Source organism: Leguminivora glycinivorella, chromosome 10 (assembly GCF_023078275.1).
Source record: "Leguminivora glycinivorella isolate SPB_JAAS2020 chromosome 10, LegGlyc_1.1, whole genome shotgun sequence".
In the NCBI taxonomy this organism is placed as follows: domain Eukaryota; kingdom Metazoa; phylum Arthropoda; class Insecta; order Lepidoptera; family Tortricidae; genus Leguminivora; species Leguminivora glycinivorella.
Genome location: NC_062980.1, coordinates 20,685,916 through 20,703,382, shown reverse-complemented (window position 1 = coordinate 20,703,382; position 17,467 = coordinate 20,685,916). Strand labels below are relative to the sequence as shown.

The window sequence follows — 17,467 nt, the reverse complement described above, 5'->3', positions numbered from 1 at the left end:
ATGTAATAATAATCAAATAAAAAAAATTGAAAAATATTTTTGTTTTATTCAAATTCGTAAAGGCCATCTCAATTCTTCAAAGACGGATCATCAGGGCATTCAGTTCAGGGTTACGTAGCTGAATGACACAAACGCTCACGAAACGAAACGCTGCCCTTGCGTACTGGCGCGGCAGAGCCAGACTACCTTTCGCGGCGTTTCGTTTTCGTTTCGCGTCGCAGAAATGACATTCGGCTACGGCACCAGGGCTAGAAAATTATTGGCGCGAGATTTTGTCGCCAAGAGACAGACTGCACGTCCTTATGCCACTAATACAATTAGAAAAAGACGTATAATGTTTGTCGCAGCGAGATACTGTGGTACTTCGTAAACGTCAAACAACACTGATATTATAAGATCACAGAGCTACTATATATATTCGTACGGGGCCTGATGAACTTATTCATCCGAAGAGCTGTCGTAACTAGGCCTACATGAATAAAGATATTTTGAATTGAATTGAATTGAACAGCGCGCCAAGCGGAACGAATGGCCACGGCTAAAAAAATCACTAATGGCTCAAAGACAAAGTTTCTCAAAGTGTTCCCGTTACGTAGTTACGTTACGAAAGATGACGTGGAGTGTCTGGCGCGGGCCCAACTCGCGCGAGGTCGGCCGAAGGTAAACAAACACACGCCACTGGCTAATGGACGAGACACACAGAAAATGTACGGTACAAGAACGAAAAAGAAGAAGTCACGAGTTACGAATTTCCTTTTCGCAAGTGTATTGTCTCTTCTTCCTCGGTTCCTCATGGCTGAGGGTCGCGACCACATGAGGTCGTTATTTTCCGCACCAAAGCTCTCCACTCCGCACGGTCTTCTGCAGTCCTCATAATAGGCGCCTGTGTTAATCCCTAGCAGGCCTTCTTAACGCTGTCCACCAGCGGGTCGGTGGATGGTGGATGGGAAGTGTATTGTAGGTACGACGTTGTTCAGTACGGATGGCCGTCTGAAGTTCCGTCCTGACAAGCAATGAACCACTTCGCGCAATCTTCATAGTGTGGTCTTCGCTTTCTGCACTGAAAAAGTTTGTATTCAATGAATTCCGGAATTCAGAGATAAATTTTTCAATTTTTTTATAAGCCAGGAAGCAAACGAGCAGACGGGTCGCCTGACGATAAGCTATTGCCGTCGCTCATGAAACACCAGAGGAGTTGGAAAATGAAAGTACTTTGCCCGTCATAAGGATGGGAGTACGACTTTTTTTATAGTTTGAAGTTGAAGGTTGAAGGTCATCACCCGCTTCGGTCCAGGGGGCGTAGCCGAATGGCATTCTGCGACGCGAAACGCCGCAGAAATGTAGTCTGGCTCTGTCGCGCCAATACGCAAAAGCGATAGAGATAGATATAGCTACGAAAGAGATATTATCGTGAGCGATTCGTAAGCGTTTTAGCATTTAGTTACGCACCAAGAGTCCACACAACAAACTCAGGTGTAGGTATTTTTTTTTTTTAATACTACGTCGGTGGCAAACAAGCATACGGTCCGTCTGATGGAAAGCGGTCACCGTAACCTATGAACGCCTGCAGCTCAAGGCGTGTCACATGCGCGTTGCCAACGCATTAGAAGCGTGTAACACAGCAAAAAAGAGTGTACAAGTTCCAAGGAGGGTTCGGGTTGCCGATGACTCAAAGAACAATAGGCGGAGCAAATTAGTTCCGTAGAGAAGCAAGTTTGTGCGTTTTCCGCAAAGAAATCCCCATTCGACATAGCGCCTAAATTCCAGGACATTCCCCTTACTATCTCTAAGAGTATCGGGATACTCGGTGTCGACATTACAAAGGAGGTCCAGTTTCGGGGTCATTTGGAACTCAAGGCCAAACTGGCCTCTAAGAAGCTCGGGGTGCTCAACAGAGCGAAACAGTGCTTCACATCGGGTCACCGGCTTTTGCTATACAAAGCACAGGTTCGACCGCATATGGAGTACTGTTCTCATCTCTGGTCTGGAGCACCGAAATACCAACTTCTTCCACTTGACTCTATCCAACGTCGGGCAATTCGTATTGTTGGCGATCCCGATCTCACAGCCGGTTTAGATCCTCTTAGCCTTCGGTGTTCCCCTTGCGCTATGACATGGGGTTCTTCAAGAAGCAGGTATTTAGGGTTCTCAAAGGTCGGCAACGCATAAGTGGCTCCCATGATGTTGCTTATGTCCATGGGCGGCGATGACTGCTTACCATCAGGCGGCTCGTCTGCTCGTTTGCTGCCTATTTCATAAAAAAAAAAAGCCTTCCGTCACCAGCACACCGCACCCTCGTTGAGATCTGGCAGCCTTACTCACCGGGAGGAACACAACACTATGAGTAGGGTCCAGTGCTATTTGGCTGCGGTCTTCTGTAAGGCGGAGGTACTTCCCCAGTTGAGCTCTGCTCTAGATTCGAGCGAGATGATATCCGCTGTGCTGTGCCCTACCACACAAAGCGGAATATCATTCACTATGCCCTAACTCCTACTAAATGCCCTACCTCCTACTAAATAAAGATTATCTGTGTTATGTGCAATTGCAGACTCTTGAGAGTTCAGACCCTGTCAAACTTTTGTAAACAAAAATATAGATTCCACGCCAACGAGACCTTACATTTTAACCCGGTTACCTCATGTAATCAAATGAAACAAGTTCATTATACATGTAGAATTTACTAATAGACGTACTATTGCAACCGGCAATGTTTCGCGTGCGTATAATCGATGCATGACCTTAACTGCAATGAGTGGGTGCATAGGTAATGTATGAACATTTTCTTTGTTAACGATATCCAGATTGTTACAACTCATTGTTAAGTACTTTTTAGACATAATGTATTTGTATGAATAGACTTTCATACTAAAGTAATGTAAATATTTGGATAGTTTTGAAAATAATCGAAAAATTTGATTTACCATTGGTAAAATTGTATTTTATGCAACCGGTGTTTAACCCTTAAAAGTCAAAACGGGCGAGTGGCGTGGGTAACAATTTATTGCACTGTAAATGACAAGTAAAAGTACGGAAGTAGAAGAAATAATTAATCCTTGTTTGAATTTTGGGTGATGTTTTAAACTATGCGGTTCCATTTAAGTATTTGTTTTCATTTTTTCTACTTTTATTTTGACAACGAATTATTTATTTATCACAATTAACGCCAATACGATAATTTATATATAAACATAAATTGATGCCATACTTAATAATTGATTATAATTAATTTACATAAGTAACATACATACAATCACACCTGTATCCCATAAAGGGGTAGGCAGAGCACATGAAACTACTAAAGCTTCAGGGCCACTCTTGGCAAATAAGGGGTTAAAAGAAAACGAAACTGTGGCATACATAAGTAAATACTTAAAAAACAGCAAACAAAAGTTAGTATTTTGTTTTATACAGAAGGCACCTTAATGCAATTAAATGCACGCAAACATTACTAAAATCTTTACATTTCTTAAAATTTAGGTCAGTTATTTCACTTTAAAAACTCAATCAAATGTTTTATCGTTGTTAATAGGTACGTTGTTTCGCCTATATTCTGTCTGGCAGAATAAATTCTTATGCCGACCTTGCTATAGTTTTAAAAATATCACGCTTCGCGCGTTCGCAACCACGGGATGCAGTATTCGGCCGACGGGATCAAAGACAACATCGTTTTGTTTTTAATTTTAGACTAAGGCTGCGCTATTCAGCCAAAAATAAAAAAGTGTGAAAGTGATGATATTTAAAAATGGATTATAGTGATAAACAGATACAACCAACAGTAGTTCTCCATTGGAATTACAGAGGCTTCACTGAGTTCCCTTTACATCTACTAAAGGGTGAAGAGTCAGAAATAACGGATATATATCTAAAGGAGAATCTAATATCTCGTCTGCCGAGCGACATCGGTAGATTGGAGCATCTAGAGAGCCTTTACTTAAGCGGGAACGATATATCGGCGTTGCCTCGAGAGATATCGAAGTTGCGGAGTCTAAAGTGCCTGGATGTTAGCGGGAACAGATTGACGAGCATACCGGATGAGATAGGCGAAGTGAGGGGCTTGAAGTTTCTGATATTGGATGAGAATGAGCTAACTGAGCTGCCGCTGAGGGTAGGGGAGTTGAGAGCGTTGCGGTATCTATCGGTTTGTGGTATAGTCCTGTTTATTATAGTATACTATGTTGATGTTGTGGTGCAGCTTTTTTAACTGCAAGTACTAAGGCCCTTTCCAAATTTTCGAATAAAACTTTGCTATGTGATAGCATAAATTAAATATAACAAGATCATACCATCCCATACATTAAAATGCGACCGCCTACGAACGCGCTTACACTTCACCACACATAGATGGCGCCACAAAAAATGCCTTGTTGCCACCGATTATTTGTAGATTGGCATTAAGTGTCAATTCCGAGCCGTAAATCTATGTCAAAAGTGACACTTAACGTCATCTACAGGTATAATCGAAAGCTACAAGACATTTTTTTTGTGGCGCCATCTATGTGTGGTGGAGTGTAAGCGCGGTCTTAGGCGGTCGCATTTTAATGTATGGGATGGTATGATCTTGTTATATTTAATCTATGGTGATAGATATCAAAGTTATGTAATATATTTAGCTGTCATGATCTGATCACACATGCATTTCGCTCGTAGGTACTGTTGTTACTGAATGAAAACTTTAACAAATTAAAACAATACATAACGATATCTTTTTGATTTCAAATTGCCATTTAAATTAGACCCCTATTTGTATGTATGTAATAAAATAACACCAATTTTTCGTAAGAAAGAAACGCAAAATTGAATTAATCTAAGTACCTATTATACAAATATATTATTATTTTGAGTTTTAACTCTCCCAAGAGTACATAAGGTCGCAGAACCAGCGTGTGTAGCCGAATGGCATTTCTCCGACGCCAAACGAAAACGAAACGCCGCGCCAGTTTGTCTGGCTCTGTCACGCCAATACGCACGAGCGATAGAGATGATATCTACTATTTCCGTGAGCGTTTCGTGAGATTCGGCTACGCATAGGAATCCTAATTAAATGATAATATCCTCAGATACATTTTTTCTGTAGGTTAAGCCAAAAAGGTGACATATGATAAGAACCTTTTGTTGTTTTGTTTAGTCGATTTATTTACTTCACATACATAGACATGATATACACCGTGAGCCCAAAAATACCCAAAAGATTTGACTGTGAACTACGTATATTGTTAAAGGTTTTTTTTTTAATTAAACTACTATTCTAGTACAAAACAAATCAAATCAATTCAGATTCAGATATATTTATTGACAAATGTACATCTCATTTACATGTCAAAAATAAATTATTATAATTAAATTAAAATTAAAATAACAACAATATTACAATTAGAAATAAAATTGACCGCTTCTTTGGCTTCAATATTCATAACCAATTAATAACAACTTTTTTTCAAATTAATAAGATATTTTGGAACATTATTAAACCCTTTAAATAACCTACTAGAGTTAGTAAAATGGTTGTGAACTTGTTAATAATAATTACTGCGTCGTTTTCTTTACATTTGTGGTCGCGTGTTGTCACAAAATGCTAATAAAATAACGGTTTTAATCTAATGAGAGTATTACAATTGCGTGTGGAATCTAAGTACTTACGACGCTACAGGAGCGAAAATGCTAAAATGGAAAGGAACCCCCTTTCAATTTGGGAATTTTAGTTAAATATACTAGTGTTATTAACTAGATTTATCGAAAAAAAATCCATTCCATTCAGAACAACTCAGTTAAATTAAAAGATATTGCGAAAAAATCTTTAAAATCGAGGTTCCGCTCTCGACTGTTTCCTCCTTCAAAACTTAATCAATCGTAACGAAATTTGAGAATCTGAATAACAATGAAAATATCTGTGTCAGATCGTTTAGTTTTTTGGCTAATTGTTACCAATTTTCAATACCACACCTTTTTTGGCGCCGTAATCAATAAGGCCGTTTATAGAAAATTTTGATGGGCTTTAGCGTCTTTAAAAATAAGAATATTAAAAAAAAATCAAAACGGTCCGACAATATAAAAATGATAATAATCTGTGTTGAAAAAATCAGTGCTCTATGTTCAAAAACCAGGGAGGAAATAGTCGAGAGCGTTTGTATGGAGAATTGACCCCTCCTGTATCGTCTTAATAATTTAGGTAGATTACCTTGAAATCGTTGGAATTTTTTTTTCTTCTTGTTTTTGCTTCCAATAAAGTTTGTTTTAAGTACAATAAGTTCATTCTCATTTTTTTTGCTTCCAATAAATTTTATTCTAAGTATTCTTAGTACTTAAAATAAACTATATTGGAAGCAAAAAAAATAACTTATACTAGCAATGGGTCCTATTTTCCAAAAAATTGCAGGTTCGTATCAATCGTGTCTTGATGGAGGATGGATACTACTAAAGCTCACCACTCTTGGCAAGTGATTTACAATCGTGTCTTGATGCAAATGCATGTCATTTTACATATGTAGGTCAATCGGAAACCGCGAAATGGGTCAAATTTAGCTTCTACGTTTTGACCCAAACTAACATACTAAAAAGACAAGACAATAAAAGCTTGTATGTAATATTACTTGGTTGCTTGCTGTATATGCAACAAAACATCATCGTCATTATCATCATTATTTGCAAGTAGTGTAGAGGAGATATAATTTTTTTATGTATTCCGGATTCCAAATTACAATTACAATTAGAATGTACGAAAGTGATTCGATATGCTAGTTACTAATATTATTTTGAAATATTCATCAAAGTTTGCAAAATATAACAACCGGTCCATGTCCGGCACCTGTATTAAATGGCCAAGAGCGTGTCGGGCCACGCTCAGTGTAGGGTTCCGTAGTTTTCCGTATTTTTCTCAATTTGTGGGGATTTTCTTCAATTTGTGGAAACCGGAAATTTTTTTTTGGTTCCATACTAGCTTTTCCTGGATGGAAATACGTCAACTACTGAACCTATCAAGTTCAAAACAATTTTCCTGGAAAGTCTTTATAAAGTTCTACTTTTGTGATTTTTTTGCATAATTTTTAAACATATGGTTCAAAAGTTAGAGGGGGGAAATAATTCACGCACTTTTTTATCCTTTAGGAGCGATTATTTCCGAAAATATTAATATTATCAAAAAACGATCTTAGTAAACCCTTATTCATTTTTAAATACCTATCCAACAATATATCACACGATGGGGTTGGAATGAAAAAAAAATCAGCCTCCACTTTACATGTTATTTGTGTGCAGTCAGAGACAACCTCCTCCCACCACGCGCAGAGACTGACTGAGGCAACATAAGTCCACTGGACTTATGTTTGTGGCGCAAACTTTTTGGGGGTAAGTACCCTAATAAAACATTTTTTTCCATTTTTTATTTTTGCACTTTGTTGGCGTGATTGATATACCTATTGGTACCAAATTTCAGCTTTCTAGTCCTAACGGTTACTGAGATTATCCGCGGACGGACGGACGGACGGACGGACAGACAGACATGGCGAAACTATAAGGGTTCCTAGTTGACTACGGAACCCTAAAAAAGGAAAAATATACTATTGGTCAATGTTTTTAACAACAGTGTAAACATTCAAGTATCGACAATTTTGATGGAAATGTATATTTATTTAAATCCGATACAAAAACACAGCAGTAAAATATTTGATAGTATTTGCTATAAACTCAATAGTTAGATACAGCGGTTTACGGTAGTCAAGTTTACTCGCCCCAGTTACTTGCTTGCTTTTTACATCGATCGTAAAATTCAACTAAATTTAATAGTGAAACGTATACCTTTCGTCCATTAACTTTCATTTAAGAATACGGGTCAAATTGTCAAAACTGTGGACCGTGTCGAGACAGAGCAGAAAATGTACTGTGATTAAATGTTTTTCTCCCCCTAAAATCCGTATATTTATTCGTAATAGGAATATACAGACATGGAAACTGTTATTCATGAAGTCCACTACAACCATATAAACCATATTATAATGAAAGTTACAATTTAAAGATTTAGGTACAGTCACCGGCATATATATGTGATGATTTCTATACCTTGTCACATTAACGTCTTGTTTGAAATGTCATACGAAATTGTCAAACGTTTTAAAGCAACAAGATACAGAAATCATCACTTATTTATGCCGGTGACTAAATGTACCTTGCGTTACCTACCTGTAATAAATAATAATAAGGAATATCATGGCAATATTCTGCCGCTAGTGTACAGCATTAGCTTACACATACATATGTCATCACGTGAAAACATAAACATGTAATTTACTTAATGAACGATTTGGATATTTTTGTTTTTCGCTGGCTCTGTCGCGCCTATACGGAAGAGGCAACAGAGATAGGTAGAATATTATCGTAAGAGTTTTTGAATGTGGCTACGTAAGTAAGTACGTACCAAAGAGGATCGAGTATTATAGAGAGTTACTGTCAAAGTAAAATGTGTAATCACAGTGCATAGACTGCCATCCCTCGACACAAGCTTAAAATTTTTGAACCTCAGCTTCAACATACAGCAACAAGGAGATCAAGATATGCTGGTAAATAATTTTAAATCGAGCACTAAACGTTTTATGGACAAACCAGCCATTTCACCGACGAGACCGCCACATTCTACCTTGAAGATATGGACTAAGGTTGAAGTTCGTATATTTGTTGTAGTGGTTTAATGTTTGGCGCCTCGGATAACTATAACTGTCTGAGATAAATCAACGTTTCCTCATTGATTTGGTTGACCTGTTTCGGTGGTGATCGATTTATAACATTTGTTGGGTAGCTACTTGATACTGGAACCTTATCGGGTTTTGGATAAGAGGCCTTTGGGTAGGACAGTAGGGCTACCACTAATTCTCGCATTTGCTTAAGTAAGTATATAGATTTCTAGGGGAACATAATTATGTACTGTACATTTCAAACGTTAATAATTAGGGGCGGCCATTGGAATAATTTAGACTTCATAAGATTTAACTAAAATAGCCTAATAAGCTGCAAAGTGAGCGTAGCACGAATCGACTCCCATAGTGGGTTTATTAAAAGAGATACATACCTATTTAAGCTCATAATCTTAAGTGATGTAACATTACATGAGATACCTCTATTTAAGGGTTTTTCTTGAGGAGTAATATGAAAAATTGACATCCTTTATTGCGAAGAACCGCTTAATAAGAACTGCTTGCTTGTTGCTGTAGCTTTATAAGAACTGCCGGCCCAGCTGAAACCGAAGTTTTTTTTTTTTTTTAATATTGGGGGAGACCTTACACAGATCAACCTATAGCCCCAAACTAAGCAAAGCTACGCTACTAACTATGGGTGCTAGGCGTCGATATACATACTTATATAAATAAATACATAGAAAACATCCATGACTCAGGAACAAATATCTGTGTTCATCACACAAATAAATGCCCTTACCGGGATTTGAACCCGGGACCGCGGCTCAGCAGGCAGGGTCACTACCAACTACGCCAGGCCGGTCGTGACAATCAAAACGCAGTTTGGTTCTGTGGTGCCACTACAGAAAAGCAACAGGGGGACCTAGCCACGGAACGTTTACGAAGCGTAAGCGATTGTGACGTTGGCTAAGTACCCTGAGTTTGAAGTTACCATTGAAATAGTTATTTGTTATACAAGGGGGCAAAGTTGTATTTTAACGCCGAGTGTGGAATTGAAAAACGAGCAAGTGAAAGGATTCTATAGTTGAACCACGAGCGAAGCGAGTGGTTCCAGAATAGAATCCTGAACTTGCGAGTTTTTCAATACACGAGAAGTAAAATACGTTTGCACCCGAGTGCAACACAAAACTTTTCCCCTCACTATAGCGAGGAAACTACAACGCAAAAAATGCGTTTATCACTGCTTCCAGTAGTTCCACAGGTGGTAAATCATCTTCATTACTAGATTCACCTACTTTTATCAATTTTAAAGCAGTTAATTTGACTATATTCAAGGTCAAATTACTTTACCCACTAGTGGATAAAATGCGTTCTTACCCGCTGTTATTAAAGGATAAAACACGTGTTTCCGAGCTGGTGAGGGGAAAATAAACATATCATTTTCTTTCTCGACCAGTCTGGCCTAGCCCGTAGTGACCCTGCCTGCTAAGCCGCGGTCCCGGGTTCGAATCCCGGTATGGGCATTTATTTGTGTGATGAGCACAGATATTTGTTCCTGAGTCATGGATGTTTTCTATGTATATAAGTATCTATTTATCTATATAAGTAAGTATATCGTCGCCTAGCACCCATAGTACAAGCTTTGCTTAGTTTGGGGCTAGGTTGATCTGTGTAAGGTGTCCCCCAATATTTATTTATTTATTTCACTTCCAGATAACAATTTGCAATGGCTGCCCCAACGGCCCGTGTACAACCAGCACCACTGCGAGTTCCGTTTCTGGAGGAACAACCTGAAAGCCATACCTTTCTCTCTGTGGTACCACATGTTCAGAGACCAGCAGACCAGGAGCTTCGCGGTGGGGTACGTCGCCTTAGTCATTTCTAATCGCTAAAGTTGTAAGCATATCGTTACAACTTCTTTTCACCACCCCAAACTGGTAAAGGCTCACTTTGCTATTCGAAAACAGATAGAAAAATTGCATTACAAATTTTAACTTGATGTCTGAAGCGGGCTGGTAGATTTTACTTATAAATGATGATTTTTAAGCATTTAGTTTTATGTTTTATAGTCAGTATTTCGTTCGTGTTCGTGTGGTGAAAAATCTTGTGTTTCACTCGGTGGCAAAGTTTGTTTAACCTTCGTGACATTGAAACCATCGCAATGCTCAAAACTTCCACTTTTTAAACCACTCGCTACGCTCGCGGTTCAATACCTATTTGAATCTTTCGCTTGCTCGGAGGTACCTCCTTGTAAAACAAATAACTACCTATTTCACCACAACAACTGGTAAAGGCCCTCTTGAGAGCCTTGAGTCTTTCAAAATGGCTGAAAAAGTTGCATTTTATCGACAAGAGGGCAAAGTGATTCCATAGAAATTCTAACTTGTTATCCCGAGGTGACTGGTAAAATTGACCTTTAAATAGGCGAGACAACTAAAAAAACTAATTTTCACCACACCAACTGATAAAGGCTTTCTTTGCTATTCGAAAACAGATAGCAAAATTGCATTTTATCCACAAGAGTGCAAAGTAATTTCATACAAATTTTATCTTGATGTCTAAAGCTGGGTGTTGAAATTCACGTATAAATGATGATTTTGAATCATAAACGTTAAATAAATTTAAGTATTTTATTAATTTTGATGTTTTACAGTTCATATTTTCATAGTGTTGGTGTGGTGAAAAATTTTGTGTTTCACTCGGTGGAAAAGTTTGTTTTCCCTTCACTAGCTCGGAAACACGTGTTTTGTCCTTTAATACCAGTGGGTAAAAACGCATTTTATCCACTAGTGGGTAAAGTAATTTGACCTTGAATAAAGTCAAATTAAGTGCTTTAAAATTGATAAAAGTAGGTGAATCTAGTAATAAAGATGATTTACCACCTGTGGAACTACTGGAAGCAGTGATAAACGCATTTTTTGCGTTTGTAGTTTCCTCGCTATAGTGAGGGGAAAAGTTTTGTGTTACACTCGGGTGCAAATGTATTTTACTTCTCGTGTGTTAAAAAACTCGCAAGTTCAGGATTCTATTCTTGAACCACTCGCTTCGCTCGTGGTTCAACTATAGAATCCTTTCACTTGCTCGTTTTTCAATTCCACACTCGGCGTTAAAATACAACTTTGCCCCCTTGTATAACAAATAACTATTAACCTTCGTGCCTTGATACCCTCGCAACGCTCAAGATTCCACTTTTTGAACCACTCGCTACGCTCGCGGTTCAATATTGGAATCTTTCTCTTGCTCGGGTATCAATATTGGCACGTGCGGTTAAACAACAACTTTGCCCCCTTGTAAAACAAATAACTATAGTCCGTCAGTTAGATTATCAAAGAATTTTAGACACGTATTTTTTTATTTTTTCTCGTCAACGAAAAATGACGACGGTACCTATACACTGGTCAAAAAGAGAAATAAAAAAACAAAGTGTGATGTAAAGCTGCATTTTTGCTATGTTATTTGAGGTCCTTGGGGGAATGTAGGACTATATTTTGCAAGCAAAAAAATGGTGTGCTAACTTCGTAATTTAAAAAAAAAAGTAAAAAAATCAGACCTTTTTTGGTTTTTGCCGTTTTATTAAAAAACTTTGACTTTTTGGTCAAAAGTTGCTTTGTAATATTGAAAGCGCATTAAATTCCAAACAGTTTGACATCTTTTTTATCAATGTCCGTCAAATATTTTTTGACATATGAAGCGTCAAAAAAGAGCATTTTTCCCTTTTCTATGAAAATATTCGTCTTACTAATATTTTGAGACGGATATCAGCAAAACAACTCAGGCTATTACATAAATCGTAAAATAAAAATGTAGAAGATTTCACTAGCTTTCATTTAAGACCAAAAGAGTGCCAGTTATTTAAAAAAATAGGATTATATTATAAGTCTAGTAAAACTGGATCAGAAATAATCGGTGGATGGTAATGGCCAAATGGGATAGTTTACATATATTTACAGGAGGCGTAGCGGAGAACGAATTATTATTATTTGGGGGCTGTTCAAGTATTACTCAGACACATATTTGCGTATATCAAATCAACATTTATTTAGTAAGTTAAGTTTACGGTCAGAAAGACCTCAGGATCGCCGCTTGGCGAAAAAAAATATTTACGAGTAGAAGACCCTCATTAATTGAATCAGATTGTTCCGAAATTGTTCTTGTACGGACTGGTTTTTAAAGCATATCACTGAGGGTCAATAATATCGATGCAATCTCACGAGCGTTGTCGTGGACGTGCCCGAATCATAGTATTCTCCGTTTAACGAAATATCAGAACATAGTATGTGTTGTATTGCACGCGCAGGTCTCTCACCGCCGCGCAGGTGTAGTCGGACCATAACTCGACAGTATACATACACGCTTGTACAAAAACTGAGGAACAGCTGTCTTTTTACGCTGTCACTACATTTGGCGAATCTTCTAGCCAACATGTTTGCCCTTACTGCGGTGGCTCGCCTCTGCCTTTCTATGTCCTCCTGGTCTTTTAAGCTGGACAACAAGATGTGGCCAAGATATTTGACTTCGTCTACTCTCCGCAATTGAACTCCATCAAGCAAAAGAGGTGGTACATGTGTGGGCATATGTGCTGCCTCCATGAGCATAAATTCAGACTTGTCCGGATTGTATCTCATGTTATGCTGGCTGGCGTATCTCTCGCATTCTGCAAGTAACTTACGCATAGCTCCCACAGATGGTGCTAGTAGGACCATATCGTCTGCATATGCGATGTGATTTATCATTTGCCCATTGATAGAGCAGCCAACCTCGGTACTGGTCAAAGCCTGCGACAGCCCATCCATGTACACGCTGAAGAGAGCCGGAGACATACTGCCTCCTTGTCTCACACCACAGTTTAGCCCGCTGGCTGTGGACAGAGTTGACTTCCATCTTACTACGTTCTTCTGCTGGGAATACCGCTTCTCCAGTATCTTAATAATTGGCGTGGGCGCTTTCCGTTCCCGTAGTTTATTCCACAGCAATTGGTGGTCAAATACAACTCAAGTGGACTTTCTATCACTACAGGAGTTGTGCCATCAAGATGCAGAACCAGGACCCTCAAAAAGGAAAAAATAAAATGTAACCAATTCTGTTTTATTTTTATAATTTACTAAACTTCAAAATTTTACTGTATTTTATTTCTTCATTAGTAATAGTCAAATCGATGCAAAGTTAGCTTAGACAATTTTTTCAGATAAACGGATATCAAAGAAAGTAAGATCGAATAGATAGCACTTTCAACCTAAAACTTTTAGCGTAAACTATTTTACCTTAACCAATCTACCAGACTCTTGGCTTCTCTATTTATAGATTTTTTTTTGTAACCAAAGTAACTTTTCGTCTTACTGACCTTTATTTGCACTAAAACTAAAGCAAAATAAATTTTATACAATGTTATATTGCAATATATATCATATCATGAAGTATTTTGCAGATATAATATTGGCAAAACGCTACATTTTATAAGTGCGTCAAAAATTAACCTTTTTTGGCGCTTCATATCTCGAAAACTATTTGACGGACATTGATAAAAAAAATGTCAAACTGTTTGAAATTTAATGCGCTTTCAACATTACAAAGCAACTTTTGACCAAAAACGCATAGTTTTTTAATAAAAAAATAATAACCAAAAAAAGTCCGATTTTTTAACTTTTTTTTTTAAATTACGAAGTTAGCACACTTTTTTTTTGCTTGCAAAATATAGTCTTACATTTCCCCAAGGACTCCAAATAACATACCAAAAATCCAGCTTTACATCACACTTTGTTTTTTTAGCCGATTTTCATGTAAGATTTGACCGGTGTACTAGAGTGCGTTGAAGTTTCGCGTGACGTCACGCCTAGGTACAATTTTTACTTAGAAGTGACGTCACAAGCCCCCACTCCGGAACTTTGATGCTCTATATCTTTGTATTTTTTCATTAATTATAAAAAGCGAAAAATATGTTTTCAGTATTTTTGGACGATCTAACTGTCGGACTAAACAGAATGCCATTTTTTTTATGTAGTCGCCATCCCTATTATGACGATGTTCCTGAAGAATTTCATTTAGTTTCATGTTTTACTGAAATGCAACTTTCTCATCCGTTTATGAAGAATCAAGAGTACCTTAACCAGCAGTTGTTATGGAGAAAAATATAATGTTACATATGTGTACATTTGTATACATACTATAGATCATGAGCTTTGAAACTTGTTCCGCCTCGCTTGAGGAACGTTACTTTCCTCAGTAATGGACATGTTTATGGCACCCGCAAACATCCATTATTGCATGTTTTGTTTACTTGATACGCAACATTAGCTGGGAATAGATGTGTTTAGAGTTGCGTAAGAGTCGTTACTGTGTCTGTATCATCGATAATTGAGGATGTAATAAAATACGCTTTTCTTAACAATAGGTACATAACATAAGTATGCATCAAAGACACATGCAACTCCGTATAGACAGCTACAGTCTAAGAAAAAAACGTACCCCATAACCATATAGAAAAAGGTACGGTGGCCTAGATGGCGTTACACCTTTGGGGGACGCTCGGTGGTAATATTAATATTTGACATTTTAACACATATCAAGCTAAGAATGGGCCAAATTGTCAAAACTGAGGTTTAACAGTTTTACTCGTAAGCTTGTGTCGAGAGATGGCAGTCTATGCACTGTGATTACATATTTTACTTTGACAGTAACTCTCTACATAATTATAATACTTGATCCTCTTTGGTATGCATTCACCAATACACAGTGGGGTCTTTCGAGATACATACATATGTACCGATTTTTCCAGTAATGGTGTTTTATGCCCGCACTAGTGCGCAAAATATTTCATTGTTTGTCAGGTGGACACTTCAGAAGTCTCTCTGTACTGATAAACCTCGTAACTCGTTTCGAACTTCCTTTTTTCCGTAATTGTATCGTAATACACTAATTAATCACAAATAATAACTTTTTATCCGGTTTTTGCCCTCATTTTTTTTTTACTATTGTAACCCCTAATTTTGTACATCAAGGAATATTTTGAATAATGCATTATTTTATTTTTTTCAGAAAACCTCAAGCAAATTCTACAAATCAACATGTATGCCGACTGACCATAAACAATGAGAATGGTTCCCAAAAAATAGATATCCAGTGTCCACCGCAACACCAAAATATATTAAATAACACATATTCGCCGCCAAATCTATACGAAATATGCCGAAGAAGACTGTACCAAATAATATCAGAAACTGCCAAAAAACTTTCAACAGACACACCAAGCATTTATTCAGATTATTATAACAGAAATGTGTCAAATATTCAAAATAACTTCTTAAATTTTAATCTGAATACCAAAAATATACCAAGCGAAGACAAAAATGGGAATTACGAATTCAAAGTCATACCTTCCATCTTCAAGAATGGAGTTAAGACAAAAGAGCAAAGAATCTACGCACCATCGGATATAGTGGATAAATACTACAGTTTTTTACCAAATTTTATGAAGAAGGAACTACGTGTTGGACCTATATCGAGCTGTGAGAACGCCGCGTGCAAGAAACCTGTCTTTGACTTCGTGTTATATGAATTTTGTCTTGGGTAAGAAATTGCCTGATTTACATTTTGGAGGCTCATATTTTGAGTAGGGTTAGGATTCACATGAACTAGGCTAAACGAGATGGATAATACGTGTCCTATTTCATAATAAAAATTGGAAGAATTTGATATTTAAACATGTAGGATAAAAATGTCTATTACGTGCACGACTGGTACTGCCCTCATTTTGTGGGCTTTTCTATATTCAATTGTATGGTGTCAGTTCAGCATGTTGGACATGCCCATAAGGGGACAATCAGCACCACTCTGCCAAGCATATTTCCAATAGGTACAGTCAACCAATTGGAACTCTAGGCCACTGTAGAACTATGTCATACTGACGTTATAAATCAGATTGTAAGAAATCTCTTACTGCTTGTCATTTTGACATGGTTGTAGAGTGGCCTAAGGTGGTTGGCTATACTCGCTTTTCCAATCACTATATCTGAATGAGGTACATACTCGTATAACACGCTTGACAATAAGGGGAAAAGTCGTCAAAAATATCTTGGTAAAATATCTTAGGTTTGGAAAAATGAGACTTGAGATTGTCAGAACGCAACGCAAACAACGGTTTAGCCTTACCTTATTCAAGAATTTTCAAATAATTGGTTAACGAAAAAAAAAAAAGATATCAATAGGTACTTACCGATGTAGGGAACAAATCAAATTATTTTATTAAATACTTTTTGATTTGTTTTTTTTTAAGTAGTAACACTACTATATATAAATTATAAACTGAAATAAATACCATACACTAAAGAAAAAGCGATCCAGCCCACTAGTGTCGCCACTAGTCGCCGGGAATCGAACCCGGGTCTCCAGCTATCGCGGCTGACGTGCTAAACCGTTACACCACCTCGACCGCCGAGGTACCCGTCGAAATTTCTCTAGTGTATGTTATCTCTGAAGGCTAGCCTTTGACCAACTCTAAGGGCGAGCAATTTGTGCTTTCACCTCCTATATGAATCCTTTTGTCACCACCAGAGGGTTTGATCGCTTTTTCTTTAGTGTCTATTTCAGTTTATAATAGGTACTTACTTTTTACTTCCTGTGGCACTACAACCCGATATCAATACCTGCAGAATATATTTAGACGGTGGATAATCAAAATGTTAATTTCTTCTCTTTGCAGGGAAATAATCCTCATTGACAGAACGGAAACTGTCATTCTGAGTGCTGTGTTCTGTTCAAAAACCTGTTCAGAAATGTGGAAGCGAGGCAGAACAAATATTATACCATGGACCTTAGTACAAAATAATTAAAATACAAAAATTATACAATTA

At 37.5% G+C, this 17,467-nt stretch overlaps 1 protein-coding gene across 1 annotated transcript; it reads left to right on the top strand.

Annotated features, from left to right (window-relative positions):
* The first annotated feature begins 3,652 nt into the window (after window positions 1-3,652).
* LOC125230451 (leucine-rich repeat-containing protein 28-like) lies at window positions 3,653-17,467 on the top strand. Its single transcript, XM_048135589.1, has 4 exons — window positions 3,653-4,145; window positions 10,335-10,482; window positions 15,654-16,184; window positions 17,317-17,467. Exons 1-4 carry the CDS (start codon window positions 3,743-3,745, stop codon window positions 17,444-17,446), a joined length of 1,212 nt encoding a protein of 403 aa, XP_047991546.1. The 5' UTR covers window positions 3,653-3,742; the 3' UTR covers window positions 17,447-17,467.

Coding starts and splice junctions, on each gene's coding strand:
- LOC125230451 (XM_048135589.1), top strand. CDS start 3,743: ATGGATTATAGTGATAAACAGATACAACCAACAGTAGTTCTCCATTGG. Junction 4,146..10,334: donor GCGGTATCTATCGGTTTGTG/GTATAGTCCTGT, acceptor TTTCACTTCCAG/ATAACAATTTGCAATGGCTG. Junction 16,185..17,316: donor TTATATGAATTTTGTCTTGG/GTAAGAAATTGC, acceptor TTCTCTTTGCAG/GGAAATAATCCTCATTGACA.